The sequence below is a fragment of the Haemaphysalis longicornis genome, unplaced genomic scaffold (assembly GCF_048455015.1).
Source record: "Haemaphysalis longicornis isolate Haplotype H1 unplaced genomic scaffold, Haemaphysalis longicornis Haplotype H1 scaffold_6, whole genome shotgun sequence".
Classification (NCBI taxonomy): Eukaryota; Metazoa; Arthropoda; class Arachnida; order Ixodida; family Ixodidae; genus Haemaphysalis; species Haemaphysalis longicornis.
Window position 1 is genome coordinate 69,791,302 of NW_027526407.1, and position 24,962 is coordinate 69,816,263.

Here is a 24,962-nt window from a genome sequence, read left to right on the forward strand (position 1 = left end):
CACATGTCCTACCTCCCAGTGGCCTCGCGTTGGTCTAGTTTGTGCCGGGCAGAATGGGACTGCCGATGCTTTGGGTGATGACGTCTTTTCTGATTCTCGGCGACATGAATTTCACGCAATATTGTGTTTTCTCATGCCCACTGAGTTCAGCTAACAGTGTTGAACCCATTTTAACAAAGTGGCCAACATTGCGTTGGGCGCTTTGCGGCCTCGAAAGTTTGTATAAAACAGGCATGTCAGCTCCAGTATCGGAGTTGTGGGAGTCTCTGTTTTTATAAACTTTCATAGCCAATATCAGTATGATTGTTGTCTTGTGTTTTTTTTTTTTTTTTTTTTTTTTGGACCACACAAGCTTCCATCCAAGTGTTGATTTAAAATTACAAATTGCACTGAGTTATTTTCTGTTCCTTTCAAGTTTGGAATACCCGAGTTCAACTGCGTGCACTTTGTGGAGTTGTGTTTGGGTGTATGTGTTCAGTGGCAGGGCAGTGACACCCAGTGCACGTGTGGTGCAGGTTCCGGAGCCACTCCAAGCGGCCCTAGAGTGGCCCCTGGTGCCCTCGCTGCCGCTGCTGATGGCCTGCTGTGCGCTCCTGGTTTTCAGCCTGGGAGCCAGCCTTCACACTGCCTGGCTGGTGAGGGATTTTGTTACGAGGTTTTTGGGAGCTGGGAGGCTCTGTTGTCTTATGACTCAACCTTTTTTAATCCTCTTATCCACTGCAGATTACATCTTGTGGGTGTGATTAGCTGTTCCTAGTCAACACTTTCTTAAAAACTGAGTTTTGCGTAAAAACATTGGCATGCTAGCTGCATCAGGCATGGGATTGCCATTTCAATACAATAAAAAAACTGTCTTTTCGGTTCTGAGGTTGAACTTCAATGCAGCCTTTTTTTTTTTTTTTTTTGAATCTGGCAAGAAAATCCCGAGAAATTAACCGGCAGTGAGTTTGGTTATTAGGTGTTAAATGCATGGTGAGGTGCACATATGGATGATGTCTTGCCTTCGTATTGTATGGGTTTTTGTTACAGATAACGTTAAATTGCTATTTAAATTTTCAGTTTTTAATGAGTGAGGCAGAATGTTGTAGTTAATTAAGCTGTTCTGCAAAAGTGCATTCGAACCGTTAAATAATAATGTAGCGGAGCCATCATGGGAAAGGGGAAAGGTTTTATGTGAAACGCCCGTGTGTACGAAATTTCGGCGCACGTTAAAGATCCCCAGGTGGTCAAAATTAACCCGGCACCCTCCACAACGGCGCGCCTCATCGCCTGAGTTGCGTCGGCGCGTTGAACCCTACAATCAATCAATCAGTCAAAGTTTTTATGTGAACGAGAGGAAAGAATTATGGGTGCTCCGACTTATCCCGTCGTGAGCTGCTATTGTCAACGCGTTAAACCCAAGTTTGAAGCATTTTACTGAGGTTTGTCTATGAGTGCGGTTGGTGGCTTTGCACCAAGCAATGCCATCTGATGTGCCATTCTGTTTGATATCGTCGTCACCCTAGCTGGAGATGAAAGCCATTGATATTTTTTTTAATGTGTGGGACTTAAGGGCTTAAACAAATTGTCTACGAATTCGAACCGTAGGCGCTGTCTTTTCAGTCGAACATTTAAAGCTGTTTCTGGTTCTGTGCAGTACTGTTTTTTTATAAAAAAAAAAAAAGGAGGGGAAACATGTTCGCAGTGCTTCTTCTTAATTGTAGTCTGGCATGCATTGTCAAAGTTACGGTAATGGCTTCAGGGATCTTTAACCTCTTGTTGTTTTTGTCTCCTTCCTCCAGCAACGTCGGAAGGTTTCGTCCCTCACAGGTGAGTGCTCGTTTTTGCTGACGAGTTAATGTGATTCCCCTGCCGGTAATAATGTTATAGGAGGCAATTTTTGGGGAATTTAGTGGTGCCGAGGGCTCAGACTTTCACTTTTCGCACTCCTTGAACACTTTAGTGCAAGGAAGGTGGAACTGAACCACCAAGTAACGAGTGCAGCGGTCACAAGGTTACGCCGGAGACTTAACGGGGTCCTAAACAATATTCAGCTCTGCCAATAGGTTTTAATGCCAAAAGGTTTTAGTAATGCAAGAGTGACGCAATGTGCACTTGTGGACAAGTGAAACGCAAATGGGAAAATATTAACCAGAACACACAAAATCGGAAAATACTGTTCATAGAGGTAAAGGAATTGCGCGCAATCGGTATATTTGGAAAGCCACATTCCCACCGATGTTACTGTAATTAAGCCAAGCGTGAATTCGAGTTGCGTGGAAAGAAATTGCGCTATTCGTGTGTTCTGGTTGATGTTTTTTGTGATCGCGTTTAGTTTGACCATGACTGTACCTTACGCTGGACATAGACGTTTTTGTGTCTACTTACTAAGCACGTATCAGCAAACAAATCTGTGTATGCGAATCCTTTTAGTGCATTGAGTGTTTTGGCGAGTGGCAGATAGGGCTGTTTGCAAAACAAGAAATCGCTTTGCGAGTGCACTCCGTAGGTCAGGCATAATGCAATGAAAAAAACTCTGTGCGATTGTCACAATGCGTGCGTGCCTCTGTGTATGTTGCCTCCCTCGTTTTTAAGCTTCCCGAAAAGTTTTCAGTCATGAACTGTGGCTTTGGCTTAAAAAGTGGCTCTGGCTTGGCTGTGTGCGTGCGCGCATGCCCAGGCATCCTGTCGGAGCGGGAGCAGGAGCTGTTCACCCTCAAGACGGAGCGCCAGGTGCTGTCGGAACAGTTGGCTCAGGCGAATAAGGACTCGGTCGGGAACGACCGCTCGCTCTGCGAGCAGAAGCGCGAGCTTGAGACGCTTCATGAGGAGGCCAAGGTGAGTCCGTGATAGGCCAGCTTGAAACCTGTCTCAAGGGGGGACACTGCTCTTAAAGCAGCTTCCTTTAAGGGGGGACGTGGCTTTCAAAATCAACTTTTTTATTTCTTTGTGGATTTTGATGAAAAATGGCACAGCAACTGGAAATGCTTCCGTGATAACACCATAAAAATTTCAAGCTAATATTCTGAAAACTTTTTTATGTATTAAATTTTCTTTCTGTTCCGCTTGTACCGAGCTTGAGCGGCTTATAAAACATGATAGAAAATTTGTTCGAAGTGCTTTGCATTCCCAAATGAATGGACGAGGTCGTGACAGTTTTAGAATTTTTTTTTTACAACACAATGTTTTTTAGTTTTCATTTTTTTAGAGGTTAATGTGCAATAGGCATGTTGACGGTGAACGATTATGTGAATAAAAAAATCACAAAAAACAAATCTGGAAAACCAAGAGTGTCACGACCTGAACTGTTCATCAAGGAATGTAATGCAAGAAACGGAATCAAAATAGACCCAGCGGTCACAAAGAAATCCCTGGTACAAGCGACACAGGTGGCAAAAAAAACTGTTTTGAGAAAACGGCTTCCAAAGTTGCAACATAGGTTTCACTTATCAAAAGTCGTCACGGTTGTAGCCTTTCATGTCCTTTTGAACATGGGGCTTCTGGAATGCCTTGCCTTGAAATTGGAGTGCCTTTCACAGCCTTTCTCTTTCCAGAAAATATCATTTTCAGCTCCTCTGTGAAGAGTACATACCCCACTTTGCAGATCAAATGAAGGGGGAGATGGGTTTCAATGGGCTTTCAATGCAAAGTAGGTTAGCTGGTTGGCTGTATCGCACTGAACAGCCTCCTTTTGCAGTGTTGTCACCATGGCAACAAGTTAAGCATTTTTTCTACTTAAATTTGAACATTTTTGGCTTTTTTGTATGTTTTATCATCTTGCCTAGCACAGCAACTTAGTACTCATACGTGCAGGTGTTCATTGCCAAAAGTTTGCATACCACAAGGATGAAAATTAGCTACTTTGAAGCTTGGTAGAGTATTCTGCATAACTCCCAACTTCAATGCAAGAGCATATTTTTTTACTACTTTTGACATTCAAGGCATCCAATATTTCTCGCAGCAAAGCCAGTATGCCCTGAGCAATGGAATCAATAATTTCACTAAAAAATCACTGTTAAATGCTGCGACAAACGTACATTTTTAATGCAGAGAACATATTTTTATTCCTATATTACTAACTCAAACCTGTTCGCATGAAAATTACAAGTGCACGGGAAACGTTGCGCAAGAAAGGCGATATGGCTCGCGCGCATCTTAGCGCACGCTTACCGCGACATATCGAACTTTGATTACAGCTGATATGGCTGGTCAGGTCGCTTTTAAGATTAAATCTAACGACGCAGGCATTAATTACAACTACTGGCGTTCAATCGTAACCGGTTGCCCAGTCATGTGCTGCCCCAATGCGCGTCGGCTATGCCGTGCGCGCCGCAGCGTTTGACGCGTCGACCGTTTCTTTCTCAAGGCTAGCGAGCCCACAGTCAAAACACAGCAATAACTAAGCGTGTAAACATCGCAAACCCGACCAAAAGTTCACTTCACGAACCGCTATTGCAAGCGCGCACACCGCGTCACCCTCCGGGGTCTGGCGACGGTAGAGTCACGCGCACCACGAAGCGTTCGATGACCTCCTCCTTTCGAGCCACACAACTTCCCGTAATCTGGCTCGTTATCTCCGGCATTCCCACCGCGATAACGTCCGTGTTGAATGCCATAGATTGAACAGAAACTCGGCCGAGCGAAGCGGCGAAAATGAACTCAAACCGCTCGCTACGCAGCTCAGGCGGCCGCCATCTTGCATTGCGCCCGTGACATCCAATCAGGAGGGTCGGTGTTCCGCGCCCCGACCGAGGACCAATAGCGCTTCAGCTTCTATTTCTAGCTTCGTTTGTGCGTCGTTTCTTTTCTGCCGTTTGTGCGTTTGTGAATGAACGAAGATAAAAGAGACGAGCAGAACCGGAAAGACGATCGCTCGGCCGATCTAACCATATCAAAATGGCCGCGCCCGGTGGCACCGGTGCGGAGATAGAGCGCTCCGAAAATTGCCGTTTTTTCGCCCTTTTGCGCTGATAGTTTGTCACCGCGCCTGACAAAAGTATTTTTTTATGCCACTTTGCGACGCTTTTCAGCCTAAAAACTTTGCAGACGCATAGAATAGGAAACATAGAAGCCGAATATGTGGGTTTCAAAAAAACGATGTTTTGGTCATTTTTCCGAAGTTGAAAGCCGCGTCCCCCCTTAATTGTTAAGTAAACTCTGTGAAACTTGTCAGTCTTGGTGATTTTGTTCCACTGATTCCAAATATGGAATTGTTTTTTTAGTAAGTCAGTTCATGGATAATTAGAGATAATTAGTCATTTTTGGAGGAACAATAGACAAAACAGTGTTAGTCATAAAAGTAAAAAAGTGTAGTTTTCAATACTACTATGTACCCTGGTGAGTGCAATAAGAGAAGCGGTTCTTTGACTCATTACTTGGAACTTATTTTATAGCTCATTAAACCTTGGTGGCACCAGTGGCAAGGAACCATTTCGACTGCCCATTTCAAACACCAAAGCTTAATGAGCTGTGAAATTAGTTCCAAGCGGTGCATCAAAAATCCGATTCACTTATTGCACTCACCAGGGTTCATAGTGTTGGAAAATATAAGGATTGCAGTTTTATGACTACCGCTGCTTTGTCCATTGTTCCTTCAAAAATGACTAATTATCTCTAATACTGGTAACTAATGGACTTACTGAAAAAATAATGGCATATTTGAAATCAGTGCAACAAAAGCACCAAGACTGACAAGTTTCACAGGGATTACTTTACAATTAAAGGAAGCTGTTTTAAGAGCCATGTCCCTTAAGGCAGGCAGTGGGAGAGCTTGTTGGAGTGAACACCGCAAGAGAACTAGTGCCTCTGACAGTAATTAATTTTTTCATTGCTGCAGTAGCTGTGTAGACCATCTTCCCCTGAAGTCGCTGTGTTCACGCGGGTGTTTTCTCTGTTTGTGGGTGTCAGGAACGCAGCAAGAAGGTGGACAAGCTGACCGGCCAGCTGTCAGAAAAAGTGCAGCAGTTGGAGTCCGCCCAAGCAGCCCTTCAACAGGCACAAAAATTGGTGAGTTCCTCCTCCTGTTCTATTTTTCTTTTCTTTGCTGCCTGAGGACTCTCGAGGTTGGGGTAACTGAATTGTGCCTTGAATGCCGGTTCCTAGTTTGGGGCCGTGATGACGCAGGGCTTCGATTCTTTGTCATTTTCTGTGAACATAGGCGGTCAAACTTTTCACGCTTATTGCTATTTCAAGTGTCTTTGAAGTAGTAGGGGAGCGCGGGCATTTTTCATAGCATTCAGACAAGGCAGTTTCCGGTAGCCTAAAAGTAGTGAAGTATTCCTGCTCATGAAAGAAAATGCTCCGAACTGCCTCTGTTCAAATAAATGCATACATTCGGCTGAGAGTGCGGTTCTGCTGTTTGGTTAACTCACTGGTGAGGAAAATGAAAAGGTTCTGTGTGCACTGCCCAGACAGCAGCACTGAAAACATTGCAATCGCCACTGTGTACGGTGGGCCTATTTATCCAATCTCTCTGTATTCTATTCACTGTCGACTAGCAACATTCCGCTAGTTCGTAGAAATGTTAGCGAGGGACAAAGTGGCACAATGCTAAAGTGTTGACATATTTCGTATGGCGGTAAAATTCCTGCCATATAAACCTTACATATACCTCGTTAAACCCAATTCTGCTCATTTGTGCGAGCATAGCTAATAGCGAGTACTATTTCAAAGAGGCCGCATGTAGAGGGTAGATGCTGCAAATGTGGGAGGTTTAGCGGATCTACTGTGGTTCAAGAGGAGCGGACACAAGCTTAGTGCTGCGTTAAAACTTTCAGGGTGCAGTTGTAACTGAACATGGGCCTTAGCAGAGGGTTTTAAGAACTGGTGTGTGAGAGCTGACGTTGCTGTGTGCAGCTCCAGCAGCGCTCCGCGGAGGCCCAGGAGCGGGGGGATGCGGCGACCTCCCTGGAGGAGCAGCTGCGAGAGGCGTGCGAGGAGCGCGACCGGTGGCAGGCGCAGGCCCGGGAGAGCGAGGCCCAGGAGCAGATGCTGCGCCAGAGCCTCACCGACGCCACCGAGACCAGCGACCGGCTGTGGGCTGAGCTGGAGGCGCTCAAGCGAAGGTCGGTCGTCCTCCCTGCCGGTCACCCGCTCATGCCGACTCGCCTGATTGCGGGATTTCGGTTAACCCTGTAATGCCCAACATTTCATATAAGATACACCATCTTTCAGCTTTCTTGTACTTGCACCTGGGCCTTTCGATCGCCAAGAAATGCCCACTGTATCATTTCTGATACCTCCTAAGCCTTTTTCAAAAAACTGTAGCTCTATAACTGGCCGCATGGAGTCCCAAATACAATTTGAAAGATGGATTCCTCCATTGTAAGCGCACCCAGCGGGTCTACACCTTCTTTCAATGGGTGTAGATACTTTTTTATGAAGTATACGATTCATTATATACCTACTTTATATGTAGGTATACACATACCTATATGTAAACGGGTATATGGTACATTATGTACCTACATTATATATGTAGGTATATTTTTACTTACTTTTTACGCATTTATGATACATTATGTAATTTTATAACCCTAGGGGAAAAAGTTTTTCTTTGCGTTTCTTTATTGTTTGAGTCACAAACTATAATGTAACAAAGCATTGGAATTTTTATTTAGTGTTTTAATTGTTTGGGCATTACAGGGTTAATGTGGGGATGTAGGTCTTGGAGAACAAAAATGGCTCCCAAAGTAAACTTTTGAAACAAAGGTTGTAGAGAAAACGCGGGCGGAATGTTAGAGCTCTGTCAGGAATACTGACCAAGCTGCCGCTCTCCAAAATGCTCGAAAGGCCTATTTTTGCCAACATTCCTTTTAACTTGCTCGCTTGTTTTGTGAAGCACTGAACTTTGGGCAACTTTAAAAGTTTCCCGCGCTGATATCTCGGCACCTAGTACAGATGAAGTTACAATTTTCTTTGAAGAACGAAGCTTAGTATATCAGGCATGCAACTTTGGCAGCATATTTTTTAATTTTAATGTTGAACAGGAGAGGATATTCCCAACCCCTTCCCTTCGTACATGTGTATGCAATGTGTGCATAGTACAGTCTAGTCCACTTATAGCAATATCCAAGTCCAAAGGAAATTCCATCGTTAAAACAGATAATTGTTCTAAGCGGCATGTGTAAAAAAAAAAGACTAAAAGAAGACCAAAAATATTTTATTTGCATGCATGCAAGGTTTTACTACTACTTTTTTGCAAAAAAAGAGCCATAGTCGGTCAGCGTAGTTTGCTGCACGTGAAGTTGCCGCACATCTTTTCCAAGAGCATCTATAAGTGCTTCACCTAGCTGAGCGAAAGCGCCACAAGGTCCTTGGAAGAAACGCAGTCCCTGAGGGACTGTATCATGCGTTGGGCCTCTTGCAAAGACCCTACCTGAGTAGGCTGTGCATCGTCAGGGTCGTCACTGTCACCGCTGTCCGCAGCCTGTATCCGCGCAATGATCGCCTCTTCAGTGAGGCACTTGGACGTTTCCAAAACATCTGCCCTGACGTCCCTGCCGTGGAAGAACATGGGTAGTTGCAGAGGCACCCAGTCAAATTCAAAGTGGCACGCACGTGACACAACAAGCAAACGGGCAAGCAGGCGCGGATACGATGCCAAATCGCCAGGAGGGGGGTTCAAAAGAAAAACTGCTCTCCTCTCCCCCTCACTTCCTCGTAAGCAGCACAGTCGACTCATTTGCTGAGGGGTGGAAAGAAATGTGAGGTGCATCGCTTCACGTGGCGTGTACCGCTGGCGTGGTCGGCGCGTAGAGCCGGCAGCAGCTCACATTTTTGGGGCACGCGGTAACCAATTTCAATCATTATAACTGGTATCGCGGCACTGGAGCATTGTAATGAGTGGTTTATTTTACCATAGAACGCATACAAAAGTGGACGGTGCCATAGCTGTTCATCGTTATATCCGATCTATTGTTATAAGCGGTATCATTATAAGTGGACTCAACTGTATTGGGGCATCTAGGTGGGGGAGATCTGGGCACGGGAATTCCAGTGGGGATCTTAGTGAGGGATCTGGGTGGGGACGCCATCTGTGGGTGTCTCAATGAACCCCCTCTCACCTGCTGTTCGCGCCCTCTGTCTCGTGGCAGGCAAGATGAGCTGTGTGAGGAGGTGGCCGCCAGCAACCGACAGGCCGACAGTGTGGCCGAGAAGCTCCGACAGAAGGAAGACCGCATCCAGGTGGGTTTCCGGGTTTCCGGCACCAGTTGGGCTTTTTCGGTGGAGACAACTCTCCCCTCTCTGCTCCCGCAAATTGATAGGGCGAGTAAAGAAGCCGTCTCGTTAGCGGGGGAATGTTGGATGCAAGAAGTTACTTGCTGAAATGGAAGATTGGGCAATTTGGTACATTTCTGAAAAGAGTCAACAGTGCAAATCAATGAAACACATGAGAGAGAGAGAGAGAGAGAGAGAGAGAGAGAGAGAGAGAGAGAGAGAGAGAGAGAGAGAGAGAGAGAGAGAGAGAGAGAGAGAGAGAGAGAGAGAGAGAGAGAGAGAGAGAGAGAGAGAGAGAGAGAGAGAGAGAGAGAGAGAGAGAGAGAGAGAGAGAGAGAGAGAGAGAGAGAGAGAGAGAGAGAGAGAGAGTATGAACATGCACACCGCTGTGTATGTTTGTATTCTTGTTCTTGTGTTTAGGTGTTTCGCGCTGCTTACTCTTTTAAGAAATTCCAAAAGTGCTCGGTGAATTGAAAATAAACCTTGTTTATGCCCTTTCTTCTTCTTTTCAAAAATCTTGGCCAGTTGGTCATTGTTAATTCAGGTTCGTTAGTAAATCTTGATGACTCAAGATAAGCCACTCTCTGCCATTGGATGATGTCCTCGTTTTGTTTTTTTTGTGTCACTGGGCTGCCTAAGCTAAAAACCTGTTATGTTCAGCTGCTACTCATTTCCAACCCACAAGTTCGTGCAGGTATGCATGTGGTATGGTATGCAAGCTCTGTCTCGTCATTCTTCGTTTTTTCTGTCCTCGTTTGTAGCGCTCGATTTTCCTTATGCAAGCTGGTATGCGTGACAAGCTGGTTTTTCGTGATACCAGCTGAACATCGCTCCGTCTGCTGCTTTTGCTGCGTTGGAGTTTTGACGAGTTGTCTCGTCGCAGGTGCTGGAGTCTTCGCTGGAGCAACTGGAGCTGCTGCAGAAGCGGTGGAGGACCAGAAAGAGCGAGAACGAGTCTGAGAACGGGGCCGAGAACGAAGTGGATGAGGAGGACGGTGAGGAGGCGAGTCGGGAAGAAGGGCGGAGGCATTCCGAGCTGAAGGAGCTCTTGGACGCCACGCAGGTGGGTGCTTATTTTATGACGGAGAAATTTTATTAGGAGAAATTTTATGACGAAAAGCCTTGGGTGTCTGATCGAACATGGAAGGTGTTCGTAGTTGGAAGTAGCAATATCGGTGTCAACGTGAATCGTACCAAAATGGCCGCCGCTGGAAAAAAATAAATGGGGTTTGTGTGGGATTTTGAGTTTGGGTTGTTTCATGGCAAAATTTGCGTCAAAAGACGAAGAAGCGAAAGCAAAGGAAGAGATGCAAACAGTATGTAGCAGTTTTTGATAGTCTTTGATAATGGCTGGTTTTCGCCTTCAAAAGCATCCAATACCCCCCCTGCTACACTAGCGTCCGAATGTCCTTTGAACCAAATGCCATTTGACTCAAATGCGAAGTTGTGCTGCTGCACTGGGTTTCAAAATGCCATTCGGCTCCAATGACATTCGAGCCAAATGAGAACCCAGAGAGACATTTGTGGCCTTTGAATGCCATTTCTAGCACTCTTGCACACAGTGTTCCAAGTTAACATAAACAAATACATTACTGGTGTACTTAAAACAAACAAAATATTCTTAATTGTGGGCCTTTGTTTACTTCTCGTTCACTTAAATCGTGATATCGAGATGTAATAATTCTGTACTCTCAGCACCAGTGCGAGCAAGCGGCAAACCAGTGTGGCCAGACAGCACAAAACAGCACGAAAAAAATCTCGATTGCCTTTCAGAATTAAGCAAAAACTGTGTCAAAGCTTACGTTATTGATAATTTGATATCATTTTAATGACAGAGACTACCGCTAAATTTGATTGTTGCATTACTGTGTAAAAACAGAACTCGACAGGCGCACCGCCGTGCAGCATAATGAGCAATTGTTAAAGCTCTTTCAAATGACATCTAAATTGTAGTGGAGCACGGCGGGTTCTGAATGACAGTCGAAGCACCCTATTTGAGGCAAATGACATCTAGTTTAAATGACATTCGGACCCTAGTGTAGCCGGGGTATAAGCGTACTTAAGTTCTGGGGGGAATTCTTCGTTATTTTATTTTTTCCCCTTTTTGTCGCGAGATGTGGCCTGCAAGTAAGGAGTTGTTCTTTGATTTTCGGCAGGTGATGTAAACAGGCGATGTCAGAGGTTGTTGACACCTGATGGCCCTTTTGTGTTTCGGGGAGAGGTTGGCATCAGCACTTCAGCACCAAGGCTGTTGACACCAATTCGCAGCGGGGGATTTGTGTTGACAGGCATCGTTAAATCGTGTGGCTCGGCGAAGCAGCAGTTCACTGTACTGAGAGCACTTCAGAGTGCATTATTGCAAGACACATAACAATTTTTTTTTTTCCAGTGTGTTGTAGCACATTTAAGGTTGTGATTTGGCTGGCAGTTTGTACATCAAACGGCAAATTGAATTTGAGGCCATTCGACAAGCTCTTCTAGGCAGTGTGGGTAATTTGCCCTTCATCCGTTCTGCTGCAATGATAGTTGAATGTGGTATGGGGATTACAATACAAGTGACGGAAAATTAAAAAAAGTCTATTTCTACTTTTCATTTCTTTTGTTTTTATTTGGTTTAAGGGCAGAGCTGCCCATTCCCCGTTTCATTCTAGCGCTGCCTACACTGCCCCAGTGGCACCCCAGTGTTGCCCCAGTGTCGCACTCTTCCCGCACAGGCTCGTCGGGAGCGTGACCAGGCGGAGGAGCAGTGTCGGCAACTGCAGGCACAACTCGACGAGCTGCGGGAAAAGCTCCAGTCCCAGGAAGGTACGGGGGGATTGGCCTCTGATGGGGGATTGGCTAAAGGGGTGCAGGGGAAGCTGAGTTGTAATTATGAGTGATTCTGAACACTCTGGAAGTTGGTGTCTTTGGGGAAAGGGGGGCTCTGGGCATCAGGACTCAAGTTTTATCTGTGAAGTTAAATCCTTTTTGTTAACTAAGGCTGGATGGTCACTTACGAGAGGTCAGCGGATTAACAGTGGGCAGATTGGATTGCTACCATCATTTAGTGTGTGTGCATGTGTACGTGTTTGACGTCATTCGACCAAAGGGGGAGTAGAAAATAAATGTACGATTTCTCGGTGCGGCAATCAGGTTTTTTTTTTTTTCACATAGGATATACACCACCTCACGCTAAAAAAGGAAATATAGCTCTCACATTCACCTGCGTGTACAAGGCAAAACATTCAACTGAAATCGGGGAACTGAAGCTAAGCTTAGAGCCAGTAACAGTGGGAAAACCTCTTCAGTAAGCTTCAGAAGCTGAAATTTGTCCGTTTAGAAGCGTGCCCTCCAGAAGAGGTTCCCGTACACAGTTATTTTTACCGTTATGGTGTCTCTTGCAATTTTTTGTTTCTTGAAAAATGCTCGGGCAGGTTCTTGTAACCCCGTTTCGTCATTCATGATTCACGATATCACGAATTGTGCGGGAAAAACGGGAAAAAATGTGTCCGGTGCCAATAGCAGTTTTGATGCTTTTGTCATTTTTTTCTCCGTTGCCACAAGTGGTTTATACCTATTCACAGCACTGTAATATTCTTCTGATATAGGCAGACTTTTTTTATGCTTTAGTGTCGCTTTAAGGGTGCATGTGCCCTTTGTGTTCCTCATATAAGTGGCGCAAAGCTCAGTATATTTGCTTTACCTCTCAATTTGATCAAGTTTAGCTGTTCAGATGCATTTCGGATGAACTTACGTGTCTTTATCTACCTTGGTTAATAAGATTTCGAGCTAAATTTGGCCAGATTTTTGGGATTTCGAAACAATCTGTTGATGGTGATCCACCGATATAATGACTCCACTATCACTGACGATGTCGCCTCTAGCTGTCGCATTCCTGCGTGTACAGTCTTTGTCAGAATTTTCTAGGCCGAGACGAAAGTCCACAGGCCGCGAAAACTTCGACGTAGAAGCTTACGTCTCGAGAGCGAGGCGGAAACGTTTTATGCCGGAAAGCTAGAGAAAACACCTTTCTTTTTTGGTGTCATAAAATAATTGTCGCCGTTTAGGTTAAGTTTATTCTTTGAATTTGTCGTCCGGAAGGGTTGGGTTGGCCTAGAAAATTTTGGAAAAGACTGTACATTCCCAGAAGGAATACCATCTGGACTTGTGAAAATGTTCAAATCTTGTGTTTTTTTTTGCTCGTAGTGCAAGTGGAGTCCCTGAGGAAGGAGCTTGAGTCGAGCGTGGCGATCAAGGTCGAGTCGGAGCGCAAGTGCGCGGAAGCGCAGACCAAGCTGGAGGTGCTCACGGAGTACTTCAAGGATCGTGAAGTCCAGCTGCAGAAGTGAGGTGGCCTCGACAATTAGTGCGGGCTTTGTGTTTTCTAAACTTTTGTCTCGCTTGGTGGCAGCGAGTCTTCAAACTCGAGTTATGTGGTTTGTTAGTGAAAAGCGGACCGCAAAGGCAAAGTAAATCCCGGTTGTATTTGCGAGAACAAGCTTTTGACGACTTGTTCGGCGCCGTTCCGGTCCTGAAAAACAGTTTTGATCAAAAGGGGATTACAGATATTGAAGTTTTTTTTGCAGCGTGAAATCTGCAGTACCAAAAACAGCGTAGTTATCAGGCGCACTACTTCTGTGCTGACATTTAAGTGCTGTGGGTTAAATGGGCCTGAGACACCACTTCACTGGCGCAGTCATGGCCATTGGTGGTAGCTTTTGTCAACAGCTGCTAGTTGTACAAACCGAGATTTTACCCAGAATGTGGCTGATGAAATGCTGCTATGTCTGTTTTTGTATTATGAAAGTCTAGCTTAACCGTTAGGGCTAAAACTGGCGTGACTTATATTCTCACGTTTCAAGCTTTCTTGTGTCCTCTTTGTGGTCCCTTTAATGCGGTGAAAGATGTGTAGAAAAAAACAAAACAGAAAACGAGTCAATTTAAAAAGGGCAGGGCACAGACACACGGGCAGGTTGGGATTATTTTTTTTTTTTCATTTCCACATATATTTTTTTTTCTTACGGCCCTGGCTGCTTGTGTCAGGGCATGCCCCATTTTTTTGTTTTATTTTGGTAGACGAGAGCTGCATCATATTGCAATCTGTCTTTCTGACGCTGCTGCGTTATAAAATATTTCACACGATGTTATACTTTTCTAAAACTAAGAGGGAGGGCGTTTTCTTGCTGGAGTGCTTGTCCCTGCTGTAACTCGTAAAGGCCTAGTTTAGTGTTCATGATAGGCGTTTTGTCGTTAGTTTGTTTCCTGCAATCGTGGCGTGGTTGGATATGCCGTTCCTCTTATTAAAGTCGTTTAACGTATGGCGTTCCTTGTCACTGGAGATGTAATACATATTGTTTAATGGTAATGGATATTATGGAAACATTAATGGCCATAGTCGAGAGCTCAGTTTTTCCCAAAAGAGAGCAACTGAAGGTGATGCCATTTCTCTGAAAACTTTTTCCGGTTACTGACGAATATTGAGGTACGTGTCGATTCCTTTTGACATTGCAGAGAGCTTCCCTTTATAATAACCGGGGCTTATCTCTTGCATTGCAGGGAAGTGGGCCTGCAGGAATTCCAGCGGAGACAGCGAGAGGCGGACGCCAGCACTACCGCCCAGCAGGTTTCAGTGCTGGAGCAGCAGTGCCAATCGTTGCAGTCAGTATCCGCTTATACCCATCCCCTGCTTTTTATGCCCATTCCCCCCCCCCCCCCCCATTGTTGAGCGGTGGAGGTAGAAATAAGAAAGAGTGGTCAAATGCTTTTTTGCTGTTTATTGGGATCCTGGCTTAACGTTTAGGTGTCTAAAGGTATGCATTTTACTTTGCAGTCAGTATATCCACTTATGCCTATCCCCCACATTTTATGCCAGTCCCCCTTTGTTCACAACCCCAGCAAAGAGCGGTTGAGGGGTGGGGGGTAGAAATCTTAAAAGGGATCAAATGCTCACTACGTGTTTATTGTGATCCTGCTTAATGTTGAGGTATCTAAAGATAAGAATTTTGACCTTTTTCTTTTTGTAATTGCAGCTAAATCCCCAACAATTGAATGTTATAGTTCTGAGGTTGGCACCACCCGAATTGGGTTCTGGTTGCATCGTTGTTGGATTTATTTGCTGCTTGGGTAATGAAAAAAAATTGACTGCGCGTAGAGGGTTGATCGCATGATTGGCGCCGTTCGGGAGCGTGCACAGTGACCGTATAGGCAATGATCTGTATCAAACCACGCTCTGATAATCGGCTCGAAAAATTGGTAAACCGCGTTGAACCCCACAAATGCAGCAGACTTAAACTTCATCATCATCATTACCCGCCGCGGTGGCTCAGTGGCTAAGGCGTTGCGCTGCTGAGCACGAGGTCGCGGGTTCGATTCCCGGCCGCGGCGGCCGCTTTTCTGATGGAGGCGAAAAGCAAAAAACGCCCGTGTGTACGAGATTTCGGCGCACGATAAAGATCCCCAGGTGGTCAAAATTAATCCGGAGCCCTCCACTACGGCGCGCCTCATCGCCTGCGTTGCGTCGGCGCGTTAAACCCCACAATCAATCAATCAATCAATCAAACTTCATCATCATTATTTATTTTTCTCTTAATTAAGGGCCCCCTTTTGGGGTATAATTTAGAAGGGGGAGGGGGGGAGGTGGGGAAAGCAACAAGACAATAAAGCGTGGCTAAAAAATAAAACATGCATGTTTAGCGAACGGTGGCTCAAAACACACATTTTCACGATTGTGAGTAGTATTTGATCCAAAAAGATGGCTTGCGTACTCAATTTCTAGGACTGCGTTGCGTTTGAAACAATCCCTTGAAGCCTAACAGCAGACGCCGATTTGGCGCGGTGCAGAAAAAGTTGACGCGATGCGTTTGTACTCAACTGTGCAGGTCTCAGCTGGAGTCGCTTCGCCAGGAAATGCAGCTCACTGAGCGCAACTACAAAAACCAGGTGAGGCGGCGGCAGTGTCGTTCGGACTTTCGGACTCAAAGCTGTGGCACTTCGACGCCAGCCGGAAGCGACGAAGCCCTCATCCAGCATTAAGGGGGCATTTGGGTCTTTGGGGCCGAAAAACGGTCAAAAAAAGCGTTTTCTGAAAGATGGCATTTTTGGCCTTCATGGCCATTTTGCTATCAGTCTGTAAATATCCTCATCAAAAGGAACTATATTTTGTTGATATTATATTATAATACCATTTTAAAGTGCACTCTACAGCTCAGTTAGCGCAGAATTCGATGGTGAAACGGCACTTTTCTTGCAATGCAAAGCTAGCATTTCATTCTCAGATATCTTGGCTCCCAGAGCAGGTACAACTGTAATTCTTTTTGCTTCTGATACTGAAATCTGTGCAGAATACAATGTTGGAAACATTTTTCAAATGGAGGCTTTGGAGAATTATTATTGTGTTGAATTGGCACCACCCGCGAGCCATTTCTGGCAGAGCGCGGGAGAAGCGAAGTTCACTGAGTTGTAGAACGATCCAAAATAGCTGAATCAAAAAAGTTTTTCCTACATTGTATTCTTTAGTCATTTGTCTGCCTAGCCACATGGTAATTGCCATTCTGTATGGAGTGGTTATTTTGTAACTGTGACCCAAAATAATGGCAATAAGTCATTAATTAACTCAAAATATAATCAACTTACAAAAAATCTAATAGCATATTTGAAATCAGCACAAAAAACTCTATAATGCAGCGCAGTTTCATTAAAATTGGTTCGTAAATAAAAAACAATAGCTCTAAGACCAGTCTGCCTCGTTAATCGCAGATTTAGCAATTAGTACTCATAACCTCGTTGCCGTTACTGTGAGCAAATGTACTCTACGTTGAAAGTTCTTGAAAGTGGAGCTTTTTGACACCCTTTTGACCCCACAACCACGCCTTTCAAAGCCTTCATAACTTTTAATCTTCCCGTGAATTTCTTCCCGGTGTACTACTCTTTTTTATGGGACTCAGGTTGCGAATACAGGAAGCAGTACAGGACTACTAAGTAAAAAAAAATCCCGGGCCATCTCCACTACAGGAAACTTGAGGAAGAGCGAAGCATGTAGTGTATAAGTGTATTCTTTCTGCCTTGCCGTTTTTGCCAACGGAGATGAAACCATTGAGGGGTAGAGGTATACAGCTTTACCGTAAAAGTCTCTCGTCTTTGAAGCACGAAGCTCTCTAACGTGAGGCATAAACGAGTGTGCCGGTGTTTTTTTAGTATGCGTCACGTTCTAGCGCAAGGTGCAAACGAGTTTCCCGGTGTTTTAGTACCGTGACTACATCAGACGAGTGACTATTGCGACGCCGACGGGAGATGCCAACAGCCCCAGCCCCTAAGGGGCTTCATCCCTAAGACTTGTGTGTCTGCATCTCAATCACGGTGGCAGCTGTGGTGACCGGTGTTGTAACGGAGCCTGTGACTGGTGTGAGCGATTCTTCGCTTATTCTCTGCGTGTCGTTTCAGGTCACCGACCAGGAGAAGAGGGCACACGACAATTGGGTGAGTGCGAGGCAAAGAGAGTGCTGTGTCGGTAATATCTAAGGAATTTGCCGGGAATGTGCGCTACACTGCTGGCCCTGGCAAACAAGCTGTTAGAAGTCGGCTGCGTGGCCTAAGGGATGGTTCCCCGCAAAACACTCAATGTATTTTTGTTGGCAACGAAACATCGGTACTTTGTAGCTTGCTGCGCTCATAAAAGAAACAATGCAGTCCTTTTTCTTTTTCTCGTAGTTAATGTGAATGCAAAAAAAAATAAAAATAAATCAAGTAGTTGCTTTGAAAGTGGCACGTCCCTGCTTAAGCCATAAGAGCTAAGGGAGAGCGCAAAGAGACCTTGGTTAGTGGTGTAAGGGCTAGTTGTATGGGGAGCGAAAATTAAAAGTTTAAGGTAGAAAAGCGAGCTGTTTTCCGGTAGAGTTTGAACCTACATCCTTTGAACCACGCGTCGTTTGCCAAGAAACGCGCTTCGGAAGCAATACTGCTCGCCTTTCTATTTTTCTCAGTATTTTTGTTTGCACAAGCAACTTGCAAGACCAGCGAGACGGGAAAAGTTGTGCCTTCTCGGAGAGGTGCTGCCTCTTCCCGCCGTGTCTCGTATTTCACCTGGGTGTGCCTCTGTTGATGAGAGAGGGAGGTTTCTGGGGTTGTGGTTGCGAGGGTAGCTTGCTTTGTGGTGGACTTGTACGCGCGCCACACGGCAAATTTAATGTAATTCCCATTGAATGTCGTTCGTTCAACTTAATGCCATTTTCTTGATGCGCTGCCACGCGGCCAAAATTAATGTCATTTGCAAAAATGATGGCAGTTGCGATGGTGAAAACTTGCAGAGAAAAAACATTTTAGTGAGCACTTCAATATTTTTGAAAACTGAGCGAAGAGAGCTTAAGCACCTTTACTGCACTTTAGGTGCAGTTGCAGCAACTTATTGAACACAATTCAACACTGCCGTTGCACCAGCATGCAGTATATAAGCCGCTGGCGCCCGCCACACCGGCTGAGGCTGGCCTGGTAGCCAGACTAGCAGTTTTCATTTTTACACCTCTATTCGGCTTGTTTTATATAAATGAACAAATGACTAAAATAATATACGCTTGTAAATATACAGCCAAACCTCATTACAAGAGACACTGTTACAAGAGACACTTGGTTATATAAGAGACGTTAGAATGAAACCACTTTGGTTGGTTTTCCTATGTTTGCAATGTTAGCAACATTGAATACAAGAGCCCTTGGTTAAAAGAGACACGTTTTCTAGGTCTCCTGAGGGTCTCTTATAACGACGTTTTACTGTATTACAGTGCTACTGACGCTTTAGTAATCCGTTTTGGGTGGGAATTCCAACAGAGTCTCTGCTGTCGAGGTAGCACATCTGCTGGTGAAGCGCAGTTTATTGGGTTCCGCAGACTCCTTAGGTCTCTAATGTCATTTTGATTGAATGTGATTACGTTTTCCTCTGTGGCAACGAACAAATGTTGTTTTGAAGGAATGGAATTCGATGGGAATGGCGTAAAATTTGACGTGTGACAGGGGTATTAGTCTCATGTGGGTGAGGAAACTGCATCGAGCTTAGCGAGAGCAACCTGCTGAGTGTGCTCACTTCTTTTCTTTCAGCTGGCAGCGAGGGCAGCCGAGAGGAAGCTGGAGGACGCTAACCGCGAGTTGTCGTCTCTGCGCCAGAGGTACGCCGTCCTAACGTTCGGACGAATCCGGGAATCGTGTGCTTTGAAGGGGTCGGTGATGCCTTGGCCTTTTCTTGTGCCTTTCCTGCACAACCTGGTGGTTCTTCGTGACAAAGATCATCACCAGAAGCTCCTAAAATGGGGTTACATCGAATGTCATTCGTTCAACTTAATGCCATTTTGTTCGGGGTATCGTTTGCTTTGAAGGGGTCGGTGATGCTTTGGCCTCTTCCAGTGCCTTGCCTTTCCTGCACGACCTGGTGGTTCTTCGCAACAAAGATCATCACCAGAAGCTCCTAAAATGGGGTTACATCGAATGTCGTTCGTTAAACTTAATGCCTTTTTCTTGATCCGATGCTAACACGGCAAAAATTAATGTCATTTGCGATAATCGTCATCAGAATCATCGGAAGTTCCTGAAATGGGGTTACACCAAAAGTGAATCTCCTCGTCTTTGAACGAAAGTTGGCGCTTGTTGGCTCTTGTTTTGCGGTTCTTGTCCTGCCCAGTTTGCGTGTCGTCGTTTTCATTGTGAACGAATCGCGAATGACGGGCTGTTGGTGGCAGCCAACTCTTGACTTGCTGGTTGCCCAACTTTTTTTTTTTTCTCGCATGCGTACTGTTCCTGCACGATATACTCGGAAAGTTTCTCTGGTTTCTTGCTTTTACTGAGGTAGCGCTTGCGGAAAAGAGGTTGTGTGCGAAGCCACATCACGATTTGTAGCTGTCGGAATGTACAGCGCAACCGCATTGACTAATGGGTAAAAACTGGATGGAATTAGATGAACACTCACACACACACAAAAAATCAAAGCTCCTTCCTAAAAAGAGAGATGGTTAAAACGCAAAGCTTTCTCCCACGCAACTGGAATCAAACTAAGTCTAAACTGCTTGTGCCTTGTCGGAATGGTGCAATCAGATAGACGCTGGCTTTATAACGCGAGGGACCCAGGTTCAAATCCCACCAGACGAAGTGTCTTTTTTTTTTTTTTTTTTTGAGCCACTTGATGTGCCTTTACTTATCATCATCACCGTGTTGTGAAACAAACTCTGCAAAGCCGGCTTTCCTGCGGCGCGTTTTGGTGTGTATGGTCGCCATCAGTGGGGCATAGTAAAGCTTCGCGTCTAAGACACTTGTTTCTCATCTGTTTTGCCTCATGGACCACGGCTCACGTTTTTGTTGTTGCCTAGAAGCAGCGCTTGAAAGTCTGCTGTTGTAGCCGATGTTGGTGATGGTGGCAATGCGGAGGACCTAGTGGGGTCACGGTGGGAGTTGGAGTTGGTGAAAATACCGGCTGTGATTGCCTCGTTGTGCGAAAAACTGGCATTGTTGTTGTCTGGTTCAGAAAGTGGGCTCAGCCCTAAAGAGTAAAAAAAAAATGCACGTTTGAGTTTGAATGGAAGTAGAACTTCGATCTTCACAGTAGGAGCTGAGTCCATCACCCTGCCAGTGGCAGAAGGTCCACAGGGAGTCTAAATTGATCCGGAGACCACCACTACGGCGTGCTCCCTAGCCCCCAAATTTTTTCGCCCCAAATTTTTTCAACAAGTTTTTTCGGATTTTGAACGAGAGAGCTAGCCTTGTGCTTTGTGAGAGGCGGACGTGACGGCACGTGAAGTAGAACACGTGCGACACAGCCATGGGGAACGTCAACTCTGAGGAAGCTGGGGACAACGTAAGAACGACTTACTCGGCGTGGTGCAAAAAGTGTCTTACTTGTGAGAATTTTGATTGTGACACAAGTCATTTCTGTGATTTTTGAATTTAATCTGCTTCTAAATTCCTGCAGCGACGACAAAAGAACTAGGTGTGAAAAAGAAGGCGATGTTGCGCATGAAGCGCAATCTCGTTTCAAAACACGCATGCGTGTTGAAATCCATGTTTGTTGCTTTGGCAGAGGGATACACTACATGAGCTATTGCGGTTCTTAACTTATACCTGAGTATAGTTCACCCGCCTGCTGGTTTCCCCGTTAGTTGGAGACACCGCGCCAAACGGTGACGAAATTCACAGCACCCTCGTGCGGCCGTCGTCTTTTTCTCTCCGGCAGGTTGACTCTGGCCGAGCGGGAGCTGCAGCAGCGGCCTCCCCTGCTCCCTCCCCCCGACATGTTTCCCCCTCCGCCCCTGCCGCCGCGTCCCCGGTCCAAGGACGGGGAGGCCTCGTCCCTAGACGGGTCCGTGCCCCCGCCGCCCCCTCCGGACATGCTGGTGCCACCGCCGCCGCCGCTGTTCGGGCCCTTTGGCATGTTCGGGCCGTTCCCGCCGCCGCCACCGCCGCCGCCGCCCGAGCTCCGCAAGATGATGCGCAGCGGAGGAGGCAGGGGTAGCCCGGGCTACTTCGAGGACGACGACGAGCTGGGTAGCCCCATGCCCCCGCCGCCTACGCACCACCACCACCACTACATGGCGCCGCCGCCCAGGGAAGGGCGGTCGAGCCGGACCTCGCGTAGCTCCTGTGAGTGGGCTTCTCCGCGCGCTCATTTCCTCCTTTGGTTGAGGGTTAACCTCTTTGGTGAAACCACAGTGTTTATGGAGGATGGAGCTGTCTTCCTAGACAGTAGAACAGTCTGCGGGAGTGTGCAGGGGAGAGTAGACCTGTTTTATTTGTCATTTTGCACTACACCAGAGCAGCTCTCTATTTTATTTCTTGTAAAATTTCTGTTGCAAGAACAGTTTTGAACTGCCCAGGAATCGATCGGAATGGCTCTCAACAGGCAAATAAGGCTGTTCGTATGCAAACCTGAAGCTCTAGCCCTGGGCCACTGAGGTGGAACAACGAAGTTAATCTGTTAGTCTATGTGGACAGGTTTGTCAATTGCGCTTCCTCGACAGTGCGACATCTATACTCGGTGTGGTTGTGCCATATCATTTTGATTTTCCTAAAAGTTTCAGGGAAAAAAAAAAAAAAAACACACTAGAACTAACTTGGGGTGTTTAAGAAAAGGGGATGCCTTGAGTAAAGGAAATGCGTTCTTTACTTCACTATTAAAGACGGGTGTTTTTGCTGAAGAAGCTAATGTGTAGCGCAGGTGGAAAAAAAATTGCTGGCATTGAGTGGGGCAGTAATTTCAGTACATTATGAATTGCCTACTTTTCGCTAAATCTTCGAGTGATCCTCATTTTATTAACAATGGCTGTACAGCAAATTTTTCAAACCGGAAAATTTATTTGTTTACTTATTTATTTGATATCTGCCCAACATTTTGAAACAAATATCGCTTGACCCCTTTGTCTTCAGAATCAACAAAGTATAATACGATTGTAAAGCTCCCCACGTCAATGCTGGGCATAGCTTAAAACCAGGCATGCGCAAATGTTTGAAAGTTTCGGATATTGAGGTAAATAACACGATATTTTATTCTGTTTCGAACGGAACAGTATTGTTCCACAACTTTGAATATTTTAGAAGTAGGGTAGTACTTCAAATTTGAAATTGCAAATAGGCAGTTGTCTTGACGGGCCCGGATACATGAAATTATGCCTCGCTGAGAACCAAAAGGGCGCCGCAACAAACACGTTCAAGATATACCATTCGCACCAAGTTGGACTCTGGATCTATCGACCACTGGTGGCTTTCTCCGTTAGTGTTGATGGGCTTTCCCTTAACGCACCAGTGTGTGGCTGGAAGGCGACAGGAAGGGGCCTTTGGAGCCCCTGTCATTCCCTTGGCAACAGGCCAACTTTTGCTTCTCTTTTCGCGTCCTGATAAAGTGGTCCCTCTTGGCGGCACCCGAATAAAGCTGCACTGACGGGAAGCTGTTGACGCTGTGGCTCTTTTGTCTCAACTAAGAAAGGTTTCTTGCTCACATGTAGGCGTGTCAGTAGTCTGTACAGTCTCTGACATTGAAGACTGCGCGTAACTAGTGTCTGGACACATCATTACAGAAGTGGGTGAAGTTTTCTGCAACATGTTATGTTTTCTGGGCCCCGTTTCTCGCAAAATTCAGTGCCAATGTACTACTCCAGAACGTGGTTGGATTCATGGAATATTGAGCTAGCAAATAAGAAGTCATTTGTAGTATTATCTGGGAGTTGGAACAAGCACGCCAAGTTCATTTGTCTGTGGAGGCAAATGTGTAGATTGGTAGGATTTGCAAAATGTTTCTGCAACACGGAGAATTCAAAGCAAAAGCTTAACCTTCAAGTTTGACCGAGCTATTTGATGACGGTAAAGAAAAAAAAAAAACGGCGTGCTTTCACCAGTTTTTTGGTGTAAAAGATTTCAGTGTCACTCAAAAGGGAATACTTCTGGCATGACGTAAAACCTTCTGACAAAGACTACATTCAGATACACGTGCATGCACTTAAGCTGAGCATAAGTGTACTTTGTAGTTGTGATGTGGTCACTAAGACATATATGTGCTGATCAGCATACAGCACTGTAGAGCAGGAGGAACAGCAGTGCTACGACCTTTTGAGCACCAATATTTTTATACCCTTTGTTCTTAAAATGGAATAGCAGTGAAAATGTTACCTTCAACAATTTGGAGGTAATTCTTTGAGCTTTTAATACAAAAAGTTGTCAACCCTTCAGATATCGCTCCTGCAAGCCAGTTCCTGCAGAAGTATGCCTTTACGGAAAAAAGTGTCATGCTCCTAGATGTTTGCGCACAACATACGTGAGTGAAAAAGAAAAAAAAAGTCTAATGTGGGCAAAATATTATAAAAGAGGATGCTAGGAGAATTCTCCATTGCAGTGGGATTGGGAGTGTTGCGGCCAATCGACCAATTTAGTGCTATGATAAAACTAAATATCTGGCAGTCGGTCAGAGTCGTCAAGCAGCTTAGTAAATGATGCATGGTAACAGCGCTGTGGTTACGAGTCTGTTCTTGTATCGTCTCTTTTTTGTCGTCGTGCTGCATCATTTACTGAGCTGTTCCTTTTAAAGTTGGCTAAAAATTCAAGTAAATGGAAGTTTGTGTTGGCAAGATTGTGCGTAAATGTGCAGTGCGGAAGATGCGAAAATTTTGTGTCTGACAAGCAATTCCGTTGTCTCATTTGCAGCTGCATCCGAGAGCAGAGGCCGGCCAATCAAGTCTAGTCCGCAGTCTCCACTTTCCGACGACCGGAGAAACGGAACCAGCGGGCGCAGCACACCGCTATGATCCCCCTGACCTTAGGCGACGACTGTCATCGGGTAGAAGAAATTTAACTGTTCCATCGCTCGACCCCACGACGATCATAGACTCTCGCTAGGACAGTGTGACCCTGCCCTCATGCGCCCTGGAAAAAACATTGGGGGACAACCAACTGCGCGATTCCCATCTGCAACGAACTTGCAGTGCAGCCCCGAGTGAAGACACTGCAGTTTTTATCCTGGCACCTGCGTCTGCGCGCAATCGCCAAGACGTGTGTAAATAAAAATGATGGATCCTGTCCGCATTGTCTTTGTCTGGCCGCATGCTGAGCAGCTGTGTTCGCGGCTGCTGCGAAGCGCCGCGGAAAGGGTGAAACGGGGGAGGGCGCGAAGTAGTCCTAACGAGCTGGTGAAAAGCAGGTGTCTGCAACAACCGCTTCTGCGGGCGTCGCTTTTTGGCATGCGTTTGTCCTTTTCTGCCGTTTGTCGTGCAAAGCGCCGCTCCTGAGAGGTTCAAATTTTGCGCAGCAACAAAGCGTTGCCGCAAGCG

The 24,962-nt window shown here is 45.7% G+C and overlaps 1 protein-coding gene across 2 annotated transcripts in view; it reads left to right on the plus strand.

The window, feature by feature from the left end:
- Positions 1–24,713, plus strand: part of LOC144142897 (uncharacterized) — a 31,086-nt gene extending 6,373 nt beyond the window's left edge. For both annotated transcript variants that reach the window (XM_077674726.1, XM_077674727.1), the window contains exons 6-20: positions 516–635; positions 1,782–1,809; positions 2,660–2,817; positions 5,887–5,985; positions 6,835–7,043; positions 9,075–9,165; positions 10,082–10,261; positions 11,913–12,003; positions 13,384–13,522; positions 14,734–14,835; positions 16,056–16,116; positions 17,617–17,652; positions 19,264–19,331; positions 21,383–21,789; positions 24,340–24,713. In XM_077674726.1, the coding sequence (XP_077530852.1) occupies positions 516–635; positions 1,782–1,809; positions 2,660–2,817; positions 5,887–5,985; positions 6,835–7,043; positions 9,075–9,165; positions 10,082–10,261; positions 11,913–12,003; positions 13,384–13,522; positions 14,734–14,835; positions 16,056–16,116; positions 17,617–17,652; positions 19,264–19,331; positions 21,383–21,789; positions 24,340–24,440 (1,890 nt within the window). In that variant the 3' untranslated portion in view covers positions 24,441–24,713. The remainder of the gene's footprint in view (positions 1–515; positions 636–1,781; positions 1,810–2,659; positions 2,818–5,886; positions 5,986–6,834; positions 7,044–9,074; positions 9,166–10,081; positions 10,262–11,912; positions 12,004–13,383; positions 13,523–14,733; positions 14,836–16,055; positions 16,117–17,616; positions 17,653–19,263; positions 19,332–21,382; positions 21,790–24,339) is intronic.
- Positions 24,714–24,962: the final 249 nt, after the last annotated feature.